At 54.2% G+C, this 14,477-nt stretch overlaps 1 protein-coding gene and 1 long non-coding RNA gene across 2 annotated transcripts; one reads left to right on the top strand and one right to left on the bottom strand.

Annotated features, from left to right (window-relative positions):
* Positions 1-4,289: 4,289 nt before the first annotated feature.
* LOC121353701 lies at positions 4,290-14,342 on the bottom strand. The gene is made up of 2 exons (XR_005955178.1): positions 9,067-14,342; positions 4,290-6,395 (listed from the first exon to the last, which is right to left on the bottom strand). It is a non-coding gene; the product is annotated as an uncharacterized LOC121353701 (long non-coding RNA).
* Positions 7,634-9,057, top strand: LOC121353696 (hornerin-like). Its single transcript, XM_041467762.1, has 2 exons — positions 7,634-8,471; positions 8,557-9,057. Exons 1-2 carry the CDS (start codon positions 7,784-7,786, stop codon positions 8,607-8,609), a joined length of 741 nt encoding a protein of 246 aa, XP_041323696.1. The 5' UTR covers positions 7,634-7,783; the 3' UTR covers positions 8,610-9,057.
* Positions 14,343-14,477: the final 135 nt, after the last annotated feature.

Genomic DNA, 14,477 nt, shown 5'->3' with positions numbered 1-14,477 from the left:
TTGCTTTGGTTTTTCCTTGCCTCAGTAGTAACCATTGCAAAGAAATCTTCATTAGGATTTTGAGAAATAGTTGGAGGAAACGTCACTTAATTTTGTGCTGCTGAAAATGGGAACTTGTGTCAAAGTATGAGATTTAGAAGGACTGAACACTTCTGCACATCTTCCCCTCTGCAAAGAGACCAACCTTTCCAGAAATATCATGCAGCAGATGAAGACCAATGGCTCATTTATTATTTATAGTTTTGATAAAACCAGGTTTCACTTCAGCATAATTAAGATGCTGCTGCCCCTCCTCCTGGATACCTGGAGTTTGTCCTGTTGCCTTCACAAGCTCCCCAGAAGGTGTCAGCCCTTCTTGGCAAGGTGCAGGTGCACATTTGGGAAGGGTACATCTGCCTGTGCTCTCCTTTCCAAGGCTCCCAGTGTGTCTGGGCAGGAGAAAGGAGCAGTGCAGGATGCTGTGATCCACAGCTCCCCACTGGGACTGTGCACATGGGCAAGAAAACAGGAGCACAGGATGGTTTGGCTTGGAAGGGACCTTAAAGCTCACCCAGTGCCACACCTGCCATGGGCAGGGACACCTCCCACGGGCCCAGGCTGCTCCAACCTGGCCTTGGACACTCCCAGGGGTGGGGCAGCCACAGCTGCTCTGGGAATTCCATCCCAGCCCCTCCCCATCCTCACAGGGAAGAAGATGAAGCAGTGCTGGTCTCAGACATTTGCTGTGTGGAGAGCAGCAAATGCTGTCACCTGTGCTTGGCTTTAGCACAGGGGTCTGGACTTTCCAATAAATAATAGTAGGGAAAGTACAGTATAATTCTGTGGTTTTCCTCCTTTTCAGATGTTTTAGTGGCAGTGCTGTTCTGTAGCTTCTTTCAGAGGAACAGCTCAAAGCCTTTCATGGACTTCACACTGCTTTATACATTCCATAGGAGACAAAGACAAAAAGGGAATCCCTGCCTTCCCTGTGAAAGGCAACTTCTCTCTACCCTGAGACCTTCAGTCTGCAGGAACAAGGCGAGCCTGGATGTCACAGACCTGATTTTGCACAACCTGCACCTTCTGTAGAAAGGCAGTTCTGGGGTTTTTACAGAAAGCAAAACAGATCTCAGTGTGCATCATAAATTTTTTCCTCCATTTTCACATCACAGGGTGAAACTCATAGTTCATCAGGCTCTGGTCTCCCCTGGAGAAAATAATCCCTGTTTTACATGCTGAGAATCTGAGCTTGATGCATCATCCTCCCAGTGAAGGAATGAATCAGCCCAAGGCCAGGTGCAGGACAAGGGGTGTGACAGTACAAGTGGTGACCTGCAAGGGGAATGGAAATGAGTGAACTTCTAAGGTTTCAAAAAAAGCCTCCTGAGCGTGGGGAGCCTGTAACTGCATCTCTTTGTTGTGCAGGTCTGGTGCTGCGTGGGTCAGCTGTGGACAAATGTGCTCTGACTTGCACTGGGAGCCAGTTCTCTGTGGAGCACTTGGTGTGCCAGAGCAGCAGCCTGGGCTGAGGGAAGGCAGAGCAGGGGCTGCACTGCTTGGGAAAATTGGTGTTTGTGCCTAGGAGATGGCTCTGGAGAGGCCACTGCTGTTATGGGCAGCAAAAACAGGGACTTCCTTCACGAGTTTAAAGCATGAGGGAGATATTTTTTTCCTTTATTAAGACCACAGTAAAAACTCCACATTACAGTCCTGAATTGAACGTAGCCTATTCCTTCAGTCCTACTCTTGCAGCCTTACAACTGCAGTACAAATGGAGTTAAAAGCCAGACACTCTGTGTCTGAAAGCCCCCAAAACCCCAAGGCAGGCTGAACACTGGGAAAGGATGGGGGTAAAAGCCTGTGGAGCTTTGTGTCCCTTTTAACTGTGAGCAGTGGGACAGTCAGGCCTGCTTGGTTTGAGTCACTGTTTTCAATTCCTGTTCAGGGGAATCTGTCAGAGCAGTGTCTGTTTTAGCAGGGTGACCATTAGAGGTGTGCTTAGATATTAGAGCTGTAGTTCCCCATCTTGTGATTCCCCCCTGCTCATCTGAAATTGCTTTGACTTGCCTGGAGTCATCCAGTTCTCCTCCAGCTTTGCTCTCAGGAGAGTTCCTGGGCAAACCCTGAGCCTGTTTGGAGGGCACAGCAACTGCTGAACCCCTGGATCCTGTGGAGAATTCCAGATTTCACAGGGAACAGTGAGGTGAAACTGGGCAAACACAAAAAGAGCACTGCACTTACAGGGCTGAGGTCAGGGAAGGGCAGTAGGAAAGAAAACACCAAATTTAGCCCTGCACAGCCTGAATGAGCAGCACATTGCAAAACTCACTCCACTCAAACAAATGATCCACCTAAGCAGCTGCAACCAGAAAGGCCATTTTCTATTCCTAACTCCTGTACCTAAGCATCACTTTAGAATGTAAAGTACTGATTGCAGGGCTTGAAAGCTCTCACAGGGAGATGATTGTTGTGATTTGTACAGTCAGTTTGGGAACATGGTGTTCCCCCAACACCACCGCTCCAGCTCCTCCAGGTAATGGCAAGGGAAGCCATATTTTTCTTTTGTGTCATTCTAGAGACAAAAGAATGTCCTGTGCCAGGGAGGAGCATAAGGAAACAAACCCAGCCAGATGTTCACTGAAGTATAACCTGCCTTTAGACCAGGCATCTGAAAACAAGCCTTTAGTTTAACACTGCCTGCAGTACAAGGACCTGGCAAAACAGCTGGAGAAAAGCACTGACCAAACACTCCTGGCTGACTCCCGCAGGCACACGAGCTGCTGGTCTGTCCCAGGTTTCCATCATTCCATCCCTGAAATGTCACCGTGTGTCCAAGAGCCATGGTCAGTGTTTAAGAAGCATTTGGGCTGGATATCCAAATGCAAAGCCAGTGGCTGCTGTTGGACTCCTGAGCGCCGTGAGTGTTTGTGGGGGGAGCTGAAGAGATGAGCCTCACTCAGAAATAGCTCTTCCTTGGAAAGCTGGAGGGCTGAATCACAGTGTGTTGGCTCAGTTTTTAGCAGACGAGCCATCACATCTGCCTCCCTGTAGGCGAGGAGCCGTCACTGGCATCGGGATTGGCAGCCAGGTTCTGTCCCTTTGGAAACCAGGGAATGGTGATGGGGAAGGCGAAGGCTCATCGTGGGCAGGGTCAGGCTGGGGGCTTGGTGAGGTGGGCTGGCAGCTCTGGGAGCAGGAGGGCTCTGCTCATGGCCCTGCTCTCCCTTTCCCTCTCTGTCCACAGAATGTGCCCCCAAATTGAACTTTGGGCACTAAGTAAGTTCTTTTGCTCAGAGGCATTAACTACTGCTCTGCTGCCTGGGAGACAACCCTGAGCATATCCATGTGTTGTCCTGAGACAGATGAAAATACCAGTGAGATGGGCAAATAGGAACACCAGGGAAAAATGGGGAAACTTGGGAGGGGACAAGACAGCTCCTAAGGTGAGGTATCTGAAACTGAAAGCACCTGAGAGACACCCCTGGCTTGACAGGCTCTGGGGAGCCTGTAAAGTCCACCTGATCGCCACAGAAATGCAAATGTACACAGAGGTTTTCGTCCTAGAACAGAGTGTGAGCCCTTAAATACATGTCACTCCTGGTTCCCAGCAGTCCAGAGGAAGTCTTGGGGGAAAAGGGGATGAGGGAACTAGTGGAAAGTTTTTGGAGCTAGCAAATAAACAAATTACAGATACGGATTTTTAAATCTTTCAGAGACATGGGACTTTTTTTGAGCTGCAGTTTTGGGCTCAGTGCCCCCACTGCTGCAGTAATACTAATTTTCAAGCCTCCCCTCCAGGTTCAGGCATGGGCACAGTTGCAAGAGAAGTAGATTGGGAGTTCCTGAACCAACTGGTTGCTGACCATGAGTCAGGGGAATGACCTTGCAGCAGGCGGCTCACGGTGCCGCTCTCGGAGCCATGCCAGGATAAACGGCACTGGCATCTCTGAGTGCTGGTGGAACCATTTTGTGACATTCCAGCTTGGCCTTTCCTCCTGCTGCCTTTACACCCAAATTGTTTGGGTGGGTGGGAAGGGAGTAGAGTATTCCCTTTTTTCCTCACAGCCTGGGCTTGGGACTGTCTATATACAGAAATAAAGGGGACAACTCTTATCTCTTGCCTACATCCTTGTCCATTAACATCAGCATTACAGATATTTAACCAAATTAAATCTTACTCTCCCCCCCAGCCATACCCATATTAAACTGTAAGGAAACACCATGATAAAGTTTAAAAAATCCTACGCAGCAGCACTGAATTTTCTGGATAGGTCTGGGAGAGATTTGTCAGAGGAGAGAGGGTAGAACACTTGGCATTTAGATGTTTTAATGAATGTTCCCAAATAAGAAAAGAAAAACATTTGCTTGTAGACTTCAAGCTTCTCACAGCATCAGAAAGCTCCTGACACAGAGCCCAGTGCTGTATTTGTATAACATGGAAATGAACAGCAGCAGCAGCAGAGCTGCAGGCTCTGAGCTTGCTCTGCGAGCTGCAAAATGGCCAGGGATGCTGGGGCTCATCTGAATTCCTTCACCATTTGGCAGGGTCACTAGGTAGACCTGATACCCCTGACCCTTCAGGTGTGGTTTCAACTCTAACATCAATATGAAATGAATATTTCTAACCATATTCAAGCTTGTGCCCCCATCAGCTCCACTCCCTAAAGCACCGACAGGAACCAAGAGCAAAATTCGTCTGCGTCACAGATGTAACATGACCATCGGCAAAACAAGAGCAGGAGGAGATCATGGCTGTCTCGTCCCTCACAGAGCCTTCCTTCACTAGCAGACAAGAAGAGGTAATGCTTTAAATTTATATCATGGGCATGTGAAATCCTGCCCTTCCTTCCCCGAATCCCGCGGTCCCCGAGCGGTCAGAACGCCCGAGAAAATTGCGTGCGTTTTGTCGGCGTGGTACCGAACGCTGCGTCACGATGCTGCACCAAGGCCGAGGCAGAGCAAACCCCACTCCCCAGAGCAGGGAAACCCAGATACAGGAAAATGAATCAGCTCATGCAGTGTCACACACACAAGTGTCAGAGGGAGGGAGAAATCACAGCTTTCCCCAGTCCTTTTGCGGCACTGTGCGGAAAACGATCGTGGAACGGTTACCCAGGTGCAGCTCACGGTGACAGTGCCACCCCTGTGCACACAATCACTGCTGTCCCACAGAAATATGCCATGTCCCCTTCTTAGCCTTGTTTCCTGCCAGTCCCACAGATTTACCTGCTGACAGTAACCTCGATTCCTGAGTAATGAGATTTACAGCTGGAGTTTAACATTGAAATAACTCCTCTTATATCCGTCTCCCTGCCCTCCCTGCGTTTAGGCACAGTTAAACCATCGCTGTGGCCAAAACATGGTGGCAAAAGGAATTAAACCAAATACATCCCTATGCTGATCACACTCAGCAGCCAGTGGCACCTCCTTGAAAGCCATAAAACAGCACTAGCTTTACAAAGTCAGGGCTTCTCCACCCCACAGCCGTGATGGGGAAAACCAGAAGAGTTGTCCATGCAACCAACACTGGAGAAAATACCCTCAACCCACTGATCATCCACACAACCCAGCATCATTCCTTAGTCCAGCTCCTGGCTGTACAGAACCCCCTCCACAGCTGCCTGGGACTGTTCTCATGTGTGTGTGTGTATTAATGCCTGTCTGTCTGTCTGCAGGGACCACCATTGTCGCTGCTGTTCCTGTTGTTCCCCTGCTCTGCGGATCTGGCGCTGCGGGAGGCAAGGATGCTCCGAGGGAGCCAGCACCAGCCAGCGAAGGCTCAGTGAGTCAGGAGGGGTTGTGATGACTGCAGTAAGAGGCTGAAATTCCCTATGGAATCTGGCAGGAAAGGAGGGGAAGGAGGAAAGATGGAGATGGGAAAGAGGGAAAGAAAGTGGGGAGTGGCACGTACAGTCTGTTGGGTTCTTCCCTCCCCGTCCCCGCGCCGCACTGCCGTTGGAAATGGCGGCCCTGCGCAAAGGACGGCGTCGCGAAAAATCCGCAGCGCCTGCGGCCTGCGCGACCAAACCCCCAAAATTCCATTCGGGGTGTAAATCCAGCCCTGCCCTCTCTCCCTGTCCCCCAGAGCACCCTGCAGAGGCCAGGCTGCAGCCCAGGCGATGGGGACGGCGGCCGCGCGGTGCCTGAGCCCAGCGGTTGTTGCTAAACAACCAACCCTGACGCTGGAGATGTCAGCCAGCGAGTAACAGAGATTAAACACTCCTGCTAGCACATCCTGAAACTTGGTAAGCCTCAGAATGATGGAAGGCTATGGAATAATGGCCCCTGTTGTATGAGAAAACAAAGTTACCACTCCACTGCATAATCGGGGGACTTCCTCGGCCAGAAGGACCAAGCTCAAGGCTGGCTGTGTCCTCAGCACTTCCAGGCAGAGCTGCCATCTTCATTGCTGGGCGCTTTAAGAAGAGAGGTGAAAAAATAGTATAGTGAATGGTTAAGAGGGAAAAGTGGTCTTCCCTTCACTTCCTTATCCTCTCTCTGGAGCTGCTCTCTGCCCTTAGTCTCCCATTCATCCTTAACCAGTTCCCAATCCTTCCTTCCTTGCTTTCTAACGCTGTTACTCCTTTGCCAACCTTTACAGAGCCATCACTGAGGGCAGTCTGCATCTCTCTGTGATGTTACCAAGCCTGTGGCAAACTCACACTTGTGCAAACAAAAGCTGAGTTTGGGTAAGAGTAATTTTCATTTCTTTAACTATTCCCATGACATAATTTCCAGGTGCAATCCCTGCCCCAAGCAGCTCACAGTGCTGCCAACACTCCAGCACCTCACAAGAGGGAAAGAAGCAAGGAGAAAAGCCCTGAACACCAGTACTTTCCCCTGCACCGTGGGCTGCAGCTCTGACACTGGACTGGACGGCGAAACGAGACCTCCTGGCAGCACCCATGGGCCAAGGGCTGCACGCAGCACATCCAGCAGTGACCAGCTCCTGTCCTGCCTGCTGCCCGAGGGACGCCTGGCATCCCGGGATCCGAGGTGGGCACAGAGCGAGCAGCGGGCAGGGAGTGGTGGGAAGGGAGCTGGGAGCAGGCAGGGAATGGGCAGCAACTGGGCAGGGAGCAGCCACGGAACATGCCAAGGAATGGGCAGGAGGAAGTTAGGGGACGGACAGGGAGCAGGGGCAACAGAGGGAACAGCCAACAGGCAGGGAATAGGACAGGGGCAGCTGCCGGTACTCGGAGTACTGGGATCGACGTTCAGGTTGCAGAGGCAGCCCAGCACTCACACGGCTGCTCTGCTGATACCCACAGGCAGGGAGCAGGCAGGGAATAGCAGCAGGGAGTGGGCAGAGGGCAGTGGGCAGTGGCAGCAGGCAGAGGGCAGAGGCAGCTGCTGACACCCGCGGGCAGGGAATAGGGAGCAGGGCAGGGAATAGAAGCAGGGAGTGGGCAGTGGCACTGGGCAGAAGCAGCCCTGCTTGCTGCCCACTCCCCTGATACCCACGGACAGGGAATAGGTAGCAGGGCAGGGAGCAGGCAGGGAATAGGGAGCGGGCAGCGGGCAGTGTCCGTAGGCAGTGGCAGAGGGCAGTGAGCAGGCAGGGAATAGAAGCAGGGAGTGGGCAGTGGGCAGTGGCACTGTGCAGAAGCAGCCCTGCTTGCTGCCCGCTCCCCTGATACCCGCAGGGCAGGGAATAGGGAGCAGGGCAGGGAGCAGGCAGGGAGGGAGGGAGCAAGGCAGTGAGCAGGCAGGGAGCAGACAGGGAATAGGGAGCAGGCAGTGGGCAGTGTCGGAGGGCACCGGCAGCGCAGCGGGCAGGGAGCAGGCAGTGGGCAGGCAGGGAATGGGGAGCGGGCAGCGGGCAGCGTCAGCGGGCAGTGTCGGAGGGCACCGGCAGCCCCGCTCGCTACCCGCTCCGCTGACACCCGCGGGGAGGGAGCAGGCAGTGGGCAGGCAGGGAGCAGACAGGGAATGGGGAGCGGGCAGCGGGCAGTGCCAGCGGGCAGTGTCGGAGGGCACCGGCAGCCCCGCGGGCAGGGAGCAGGCAGGGAGCAGACAGGGAATGGGGAGCGGGCAGCGGGCAGTGCCAGCGGGCAGTGTCGGAGGGCACCGGCAGCCCCGCGGGCAGGGAGCAGGCAGGGAGCAGACAGGGAATGGGGAGCGGGCAGCGGGCAGTGCCAGCGGGCAGTGTCGGAGGGCACCGGCAGCCCCGCGGGCAGGGAGCAGGCAGGGAGCAGACAGGGAATGGGGAGCGGGCAGCGGGCAGTGCCAGCGGGCAGTGTCGGAGGGCAGTGTCGGAGGGCACCGGCAGCCCCGCTCGCTGCCCGCTCCGCTGACACCCGCGCACGGCCAATGGGCTCGGGCGCTCCACCTGCCATCCCCGGCGCGCCCAATGGCGGCGCGGCCCCGGCGCTGCGCCCTCCCCGGCCAATGGGAGCCGGCGCTGGCTCTCGTTAATGATGCAGCAGTCCAGGGAAGACTATCACATGTGAGCTGGCCGCCTGCCAGCATGGAGACACCGAGAGAGCAAGGTAAACAACTTTCCAACGCCAAAATGATGACATTTAATCCCTAAATGCTGGCTTCCCGGCTCGACTCATCTTTAACCCCTTTCAGCTGGTGTGGAAGCGTCTGGAAGGCACTCGTCTACCTGTCCCCAGTGCTTTTAAAAACTGGACGACGTGCCCTGCAATGATCACTGCGTCACCGTTTGCCACTTTGCGAACTACGCAGTGACAAACCTCCGAGCTCCGAATCTCAGGGCGCCTGTTAACCCCTGCACCAACCCCTGGCTGACATGCCAGCCTCCAGGGACACGGGGGGGGGATAAACAGCCCAGACAAACCAGGAAAACAGCAGTCTTTGCAAAGTTGTCATCTCTCCCCCACGACTACTACCCTCCTCTGCAGTACAGCAATGCCGGCAGGAGTGACATTAGTACAACCTGTGCCGTCGCTCCATTGAGAAAACAGCTCTGACGCAGAACAGAGCAATCCTACCCAGCCAAAATAATAATAAAAGCACTTTGGGATCCGAACTTAGGGACGCCGGGGGAAAGGGACGCCCTGCAAATAATCCAAATACGTAGCTGCAGCTCCAGCCCCATCCTGATCAAAGGGTACGTACGTGAGGGAGACGAACCGGACCGAGGAGCCGTGCCCGTGCACCATCTGCGCAGTCCTCAGCCCTCCGCTCGCTCTGGAGCGCCGCAGAAGAGAAGGTTCCAGAAATTTCCTTCCCGTTAACCCTTTCGGTGTCTGCCCACTCTCCCTCCCCGTGGGATTAAGCGCGCCGGGTCTCCAGCATCGTCAATGGGCGAAGCTTCCTACGCCAAGCGAACCCAAGTACGAGGTGCAAATGGCAGTGGATGGTGGCAGGAGCCCAGTCCGTGGTGTTGGTGCCACTTCTCTTCCTGGAGCCCTCTCTGCCTCTCTTGCTGCCTCTCTCCCCTCTTGCTGCAGCAGGGCTGTTGCTGGTAGACCTATCGACGGAGCTTGCTCTCTCACTCTCTCGCTGAGCTCTGTGACGCAGCTCTAAATTCTCCAGCCTGCTCCTTGTGTTATAAGAGCGGAACTGCAGCTTTCCAGGGAGCCCGTGCCAGCGGTGCCAGGGCCAGGCAGACCGGAGGGAACGTCGCTCCTGGACTCTGCACCTTTTTTTGGCAATTATTCTGTTCCTCACCTCTCTTTCTGCGCTTCCTCCCCGGCTCTCAGCCTCGCATCTCCTTCTCTGCTTCTGAGTCATACTTGCCAGGTTAACTCTTTTAGGATTGGTAGTCAGCAGTACAAATCTCGAGCGATAGCAGCTGAAACCACAGCCAACTTTTTTGGTGTTTTCTGCTTTAAAAAAACCAAAGCAAATCTTGCTGGCTCTAAAAAACAAAAACACGTGCACGCACACACACGTTGCAGCAGAGAGTTGGTGCTTTCTGATTAACTGTTTCGGTGACAGGAACCACTGCTTGACTTCCTGAAACGAGATATTTTAGGCCCATGTCCTGCAAATCCTCAGCAGGCAGATCCCCTGAAGCACAAGGCAGCTTAAGAGGAGCTGCTGCTGTGAACAAATGCAGGACTTTTGGGCATGAGGCTACTGCTGGCCCCACAAACCCCTGCTCTGCTGGCCACAAGACAGTGATCTGAGCGTGGTTTAGCTGCTGGGGAGATGCATGGCGTGAGATAAGGTACTGAAAGTGCTGGAAAGCCATAGGATCTTCTTAATCTGAGCAGCATTAATAAGTGTTATCACACACACAGATTCAAAACGCTCGGCGTAGGCAGGGGAACTAATAACTGCGCTCCTGGAGTCACCAGAATCCACAGAATCCAATAATCCCCAACAAAGACAGGCCACAGGCAGCTCTGCATTTCAGCACAGCAGGCATCATCCCCAGGCAAGGAGCCTTTTGCAGCTGCACGCTCTCTCCTTACCTCTGCCCCCCAAATCCCTGGAATAACTCCGGTGCCTCCGGCCAGCCCCGGCACCCGGCAGGGGAAGCAGAGCTCTGCCAGCCCCGGGAAGTGTGGAGGAGGATCCGTGGTAGGTGCAGCTCCTGGGAATCAGGGAAGCTGATGGAGAGGCAGCACTGAGAGGGAGTTGATGTGCACACACAGAGCAGCGAGGAGCAGTCCGTCAGGAACCACGGAATGCAGAGAGATCCCTGCTCCACTCCTCCGTCTGCCATTTTAATTCTGACTTCAGAGCCGGCTGCGAGCGTTGGGTTTTTCACTACAACCAAAGCTGAAGTAACCACGGTTTTTTTTCTCCTCGCAGCGTCTGAAGAGCCTGAGCTATTTTGGGATTTGTCTGTACTACACTGAAAATGACACCTGTTACGCACAGACACAAATGAGGAAAATTACAAGTGCCCGGTTGCTCTGATAGGATCCTACAAAAAATGGGGTGAGATCCCGTGGGTCAGGGCTGGGTGAGCAGCACGGGCTGTGCTGTGGGGTGAAGGGGATGACCCCGGTGAGCTGAACAGACACCAGTATGAGAACTGTAAAAAGTCTGTAGTAGCTGATGCAAGGGGAAATCAAGCCTCCATGTGACCAGAAGAAGTAGTGCATGATCAACTAAATGCCACAATACATGGTTTCTTATGCAATCGAGCCCATGGGACTCCAGGCCTTACACATCCACTTTGTGGCCAAAGCTGCAGGGATTAACTCCTTCCTTAATGACTGGGAGCGAGCACAGGCTCCTGAAATGAGTCACCCCCCAAGCAGGCCGGGCTTTGCTGGGGCTGGAGCTGCCTGTGCTGCTTCCAGTCACCCCCATTCTCTCAGGAGCCCCAGCACGCTGGGCCAGGGCGGATTTTCTGTGTTCCCACTTCTCCCTGGTGGTTTGCACCACGCTGTGCAGGCGGGCAGAGCCCACCTCGAGATCCAGGGAGCTCCAGATGTGACAGAGCAAGATGAAACACCCGAGCCAGATGAAAGCTGGGAGCCTCAGAAACGGGGCAGTTCGCTGGTGCTTGCGGCTCACACCGCTTTTGTCAGGCCTGTGGTGCGTCAGGAAGGTGAAACCAACTTTGATTTATCCCAAATGACTCTTTCTGGTTGCTTTCAGGAGAAATGCAGTGTTTATTTTATGGTTTGCTTTCCTTTGAAAATCACCAGCCCTGGAGTGTTTCTGTCCTTGCCTGGCTCTAGGTGCTTGCTGGTGGCTCCCAAGAGGAGCTCAGAGCTGTGCTGCACTGGGGAGCAATCAGCTGTGTCAGGAATCTTGGGGCAGTGGAAAACTTCAGCCCTCAGATCGGAGTGATGAGGCCTAAAAACATAAAGTCATTTTCTGACACTCTTGGGCAGTATTCAGCGTTTGAACATCTTCGACATTCCACTATAAAAATCTAGGCTGCTTTTCTGGTTTAACTGGAGCCCATTTCCATGTGTAGCTACTGGTTTGGGTTGGGTTTTTTTTTTTTAGCTTTTTTTCTTTTCCTTACAGACTTTAAAAGTAGGAGGCAGAGCTTTGGTTTTGTAAGAACTGCCTATGAGGGTGCAAAGCCCTGGGCTAGAAAGGAGGCTTGGAAAATGGGAATAATCCATGGCTGTGGTGTGAGACAGGGGAGATCGGTGTCACCATCAGAATGGCAGGGTAGGAATCTCTTCCAAAACTGGGAGTGACCCCATGGCTGATCACAGCTGGGCCCTGGGTGCTTACAGTGCTGATTAATAAAATAAAGAGTTTTTATAGTGCTGAACATTCTAGCAAGATTTCAGGACTTGCAACTGGGGTGGTTCGGGCTGGATGTTTGGGGAAAATACCATTTGTTGAGGAGGGAGGGAGAGGATTGACTCTCCAGACTGTCACTGACAGTTCCCTCAGCACCATGAAAGGATCAAGAGGGATTCCTCAGCTTCCAGAGGAGGTTTGGGCTTGCCCTGCTTCTGTGCCAGGCTGTACCTGAAGGTTCATCCTCAGTTCTCCGGCGTCTCCCGTGCGATTTTCTGCTGCCACGCTGCGATGACCTTGATAGCAGCAACAAATGGAGTCTGACACTCCCCAGATCTCCCCCTTATGCACATCATTATTGCTGCTGGGGTGTTTTGAGTGCTGAAGGAAACCCTCGTGGTCCTGCCCGCACTTCCAGCTTCCTGCCGGGGAAGCCTTGGCTCGGGTTTCGGTTTAAATGCCATCGGCCACACCTTCCCCCAGCGCAGGAAGCACGATTGTTAAAATCAGGGCATGTTCCTGTTTAACTGAAAGGCTGAGATAAATAATCCAAAGGCTTCGTTTATGCCAAGTGAATTCCTGCCCGGGCCGGAGCAAGTCTGGGCAGCTGTAAATGTGTAACCCCTCGACCTCGCAGCCACGGAAGGGGAGGCTTGGCACATCCCTGCGGGAGTGGCTGGGCACAAACGGAAGGAGCAAAGAATCGGGCAAAGGTGGACAGGGCAGTGGAAAAGTTTCTTCACTTTACCAACGCAAAGGCTTAAAAGCTGCTGTAAAATGCAGAATGGTCAGTTTTTCAAGTGCTGATGTGGGGTAGCTCTTGTTGGATTTGCCAGTGATACCTCATGCTTACAAACAGCCTCAGTGAGGGACAGAGTCACAACAAACATTCAGGTTTTGTTTTTTTCCAAAAGGTTTATTGTTTTCCATAGTGAATTCCAGAGAAATGGCCAGTGAGTCCTTTCTTTACCAGCCCAGCAGAATCACAGAATGGTTTGGGTAGGAAGGGACCTTAAAGCTCATCCAGTGCCACCCCTGCCATGGGCAGGGACACCTTCCACCATCCCAGGCTGCTCCAAGCCCCATCCAGCCTGGCCTTGGACACCTCCAGGGATCCAGGGACAGCCACAGCTGCTCTGGGCACCCTGTTCCATTTGGAACACTGCTGCTCTCCTTGGGATCCCAAGCAGCAGGAGGAAGAGCAGCAGGCAGATAAAGAGCAACAAACCCCTTCCCAAACAGTTTCAAAGCCGATTCCGTGTGTCTGTTTGGGTGTGCTCGGCTGACAGCCCCACAGAGAGCGGGGCAGGGGGTTCATGGTGCCCCTCGGGGGGTGCTTCAAGGGAATTGTGTGGAACAGCTGGTGCTGGGATCGAAAGCCAGCCCTGCCAGAGGTGTGGGCTCGCTCCCGGGCGCTGTCGGGGATGTGTTGGCACGGCTGTGCTGGCACTGGGGAGTCACATTTGCATGGAGCTTTTGCATTCTCGGTGCGAACCACGGCACAGAGCAGGCACTGAAATGGGAGCCCGCAGGTGAAAACCTGGCCCTCCCTCTGAAAACCTGGAATTTTCCCGGTGAAGTCTAAGAAAGCCAGCTGGAAGTGCCAGGATCCTTTTCAAAGAGGTGGCACCGCATTAACATCCCAGCCGCTTCCAAGCACCGCTTCGGGGCCGGTGTGGGACTCGGGGCCGGGGTGTTTGGGATGCTCAGCCCACAGCAGAATTCCCGGTGGGCACAGGGACACCGCCCCCACCCCCGGGACCCCCGGCCGCCCTCCCAGCGCTGGCAGCGGCTGTGGGGGCAGCTCTCGCTGCCTCCCGATGCAAGGAGCCAACAGCGCGGAGACAAAAGGAATTATTTCAGCTATTAGCTGCTAAGAATAGAGGCGGCGGGGGTGCTGAGGTGCCTGACAGCGCAGCCGGAGGAGCAGGGATTGCAGGGGGAGCACGGAAATAGCCGCGCTCCCGCTCAGCACCCGCGGCTCCGTGAGTCACCCCGGCCCGGGGGCGGGCAGGGTCCGGACCGGACAGGGACCAAACCGAGCAGGATCCAAAACCAGCAGGGTCCGAACCGGGCAGGGTCCGGACCGGACAGGGACCAAACCGAGCAGGATCCAAAACCAGCAGGGTCCGAACGGGACAGGGTCCGAACCGGGCAGGGACCAAACCGAGCAGGATCCAAAACCAGCAGGGTCCGAACGGGACAGGGTCCGAACCGAGCAGGGTCCGAACAGGACAGGGTCCGAACCGAGCAGGGTCCGGACCGGGCAGGGACCAAACCGAGCAGGATCCAAAACCAGCAGGGTCCGAACCGGAGCAGGATCCGAAACGGGCAGGGACCAAACCGAGCAGGGTCTGAAT

The sequence above is a fragment of the Pyrgilauda ruficollis genome, unplaced genomic scaffold, assembly GCF_017590135.1.
Source record: "Pyrgilauda ruficollis isolate IOZ18807 unplaced genomic scaffold, ASM1759013v1 scaffold100, whole genome shotgun sequence".
Lineage (NCBI taxonomy): Eukaryota > Metazoa > Chordata > Aves > Passeriformes > Passeridae > Pyrgilauda > Pyrgilauda ruficollis.
Note: the sequence above shows the minus strand (reverse complement) of the source record. Positions and strands in the feature narration are given on the sequence as shown.

What these genes read in the sequence shown, in the direction of transcription:
- LOC121353696 (XM_041467762.1), top strand. Translation starts at nt 7,784, where the DNA reads ATGGGGAGCGGGCAGCGGGCAGCGTCAGCGGGCAGTGTCGGAGGGCAC. An exon ending in GGAGACACCGAGAGAGCAAG is followed by an intron (nt 8,472 to 8,556) that starts GTAAACAACTTT and finishes AACCCCTTTCAG; the next exon opens with CTGGTGTGGAAGCGTCTGGA.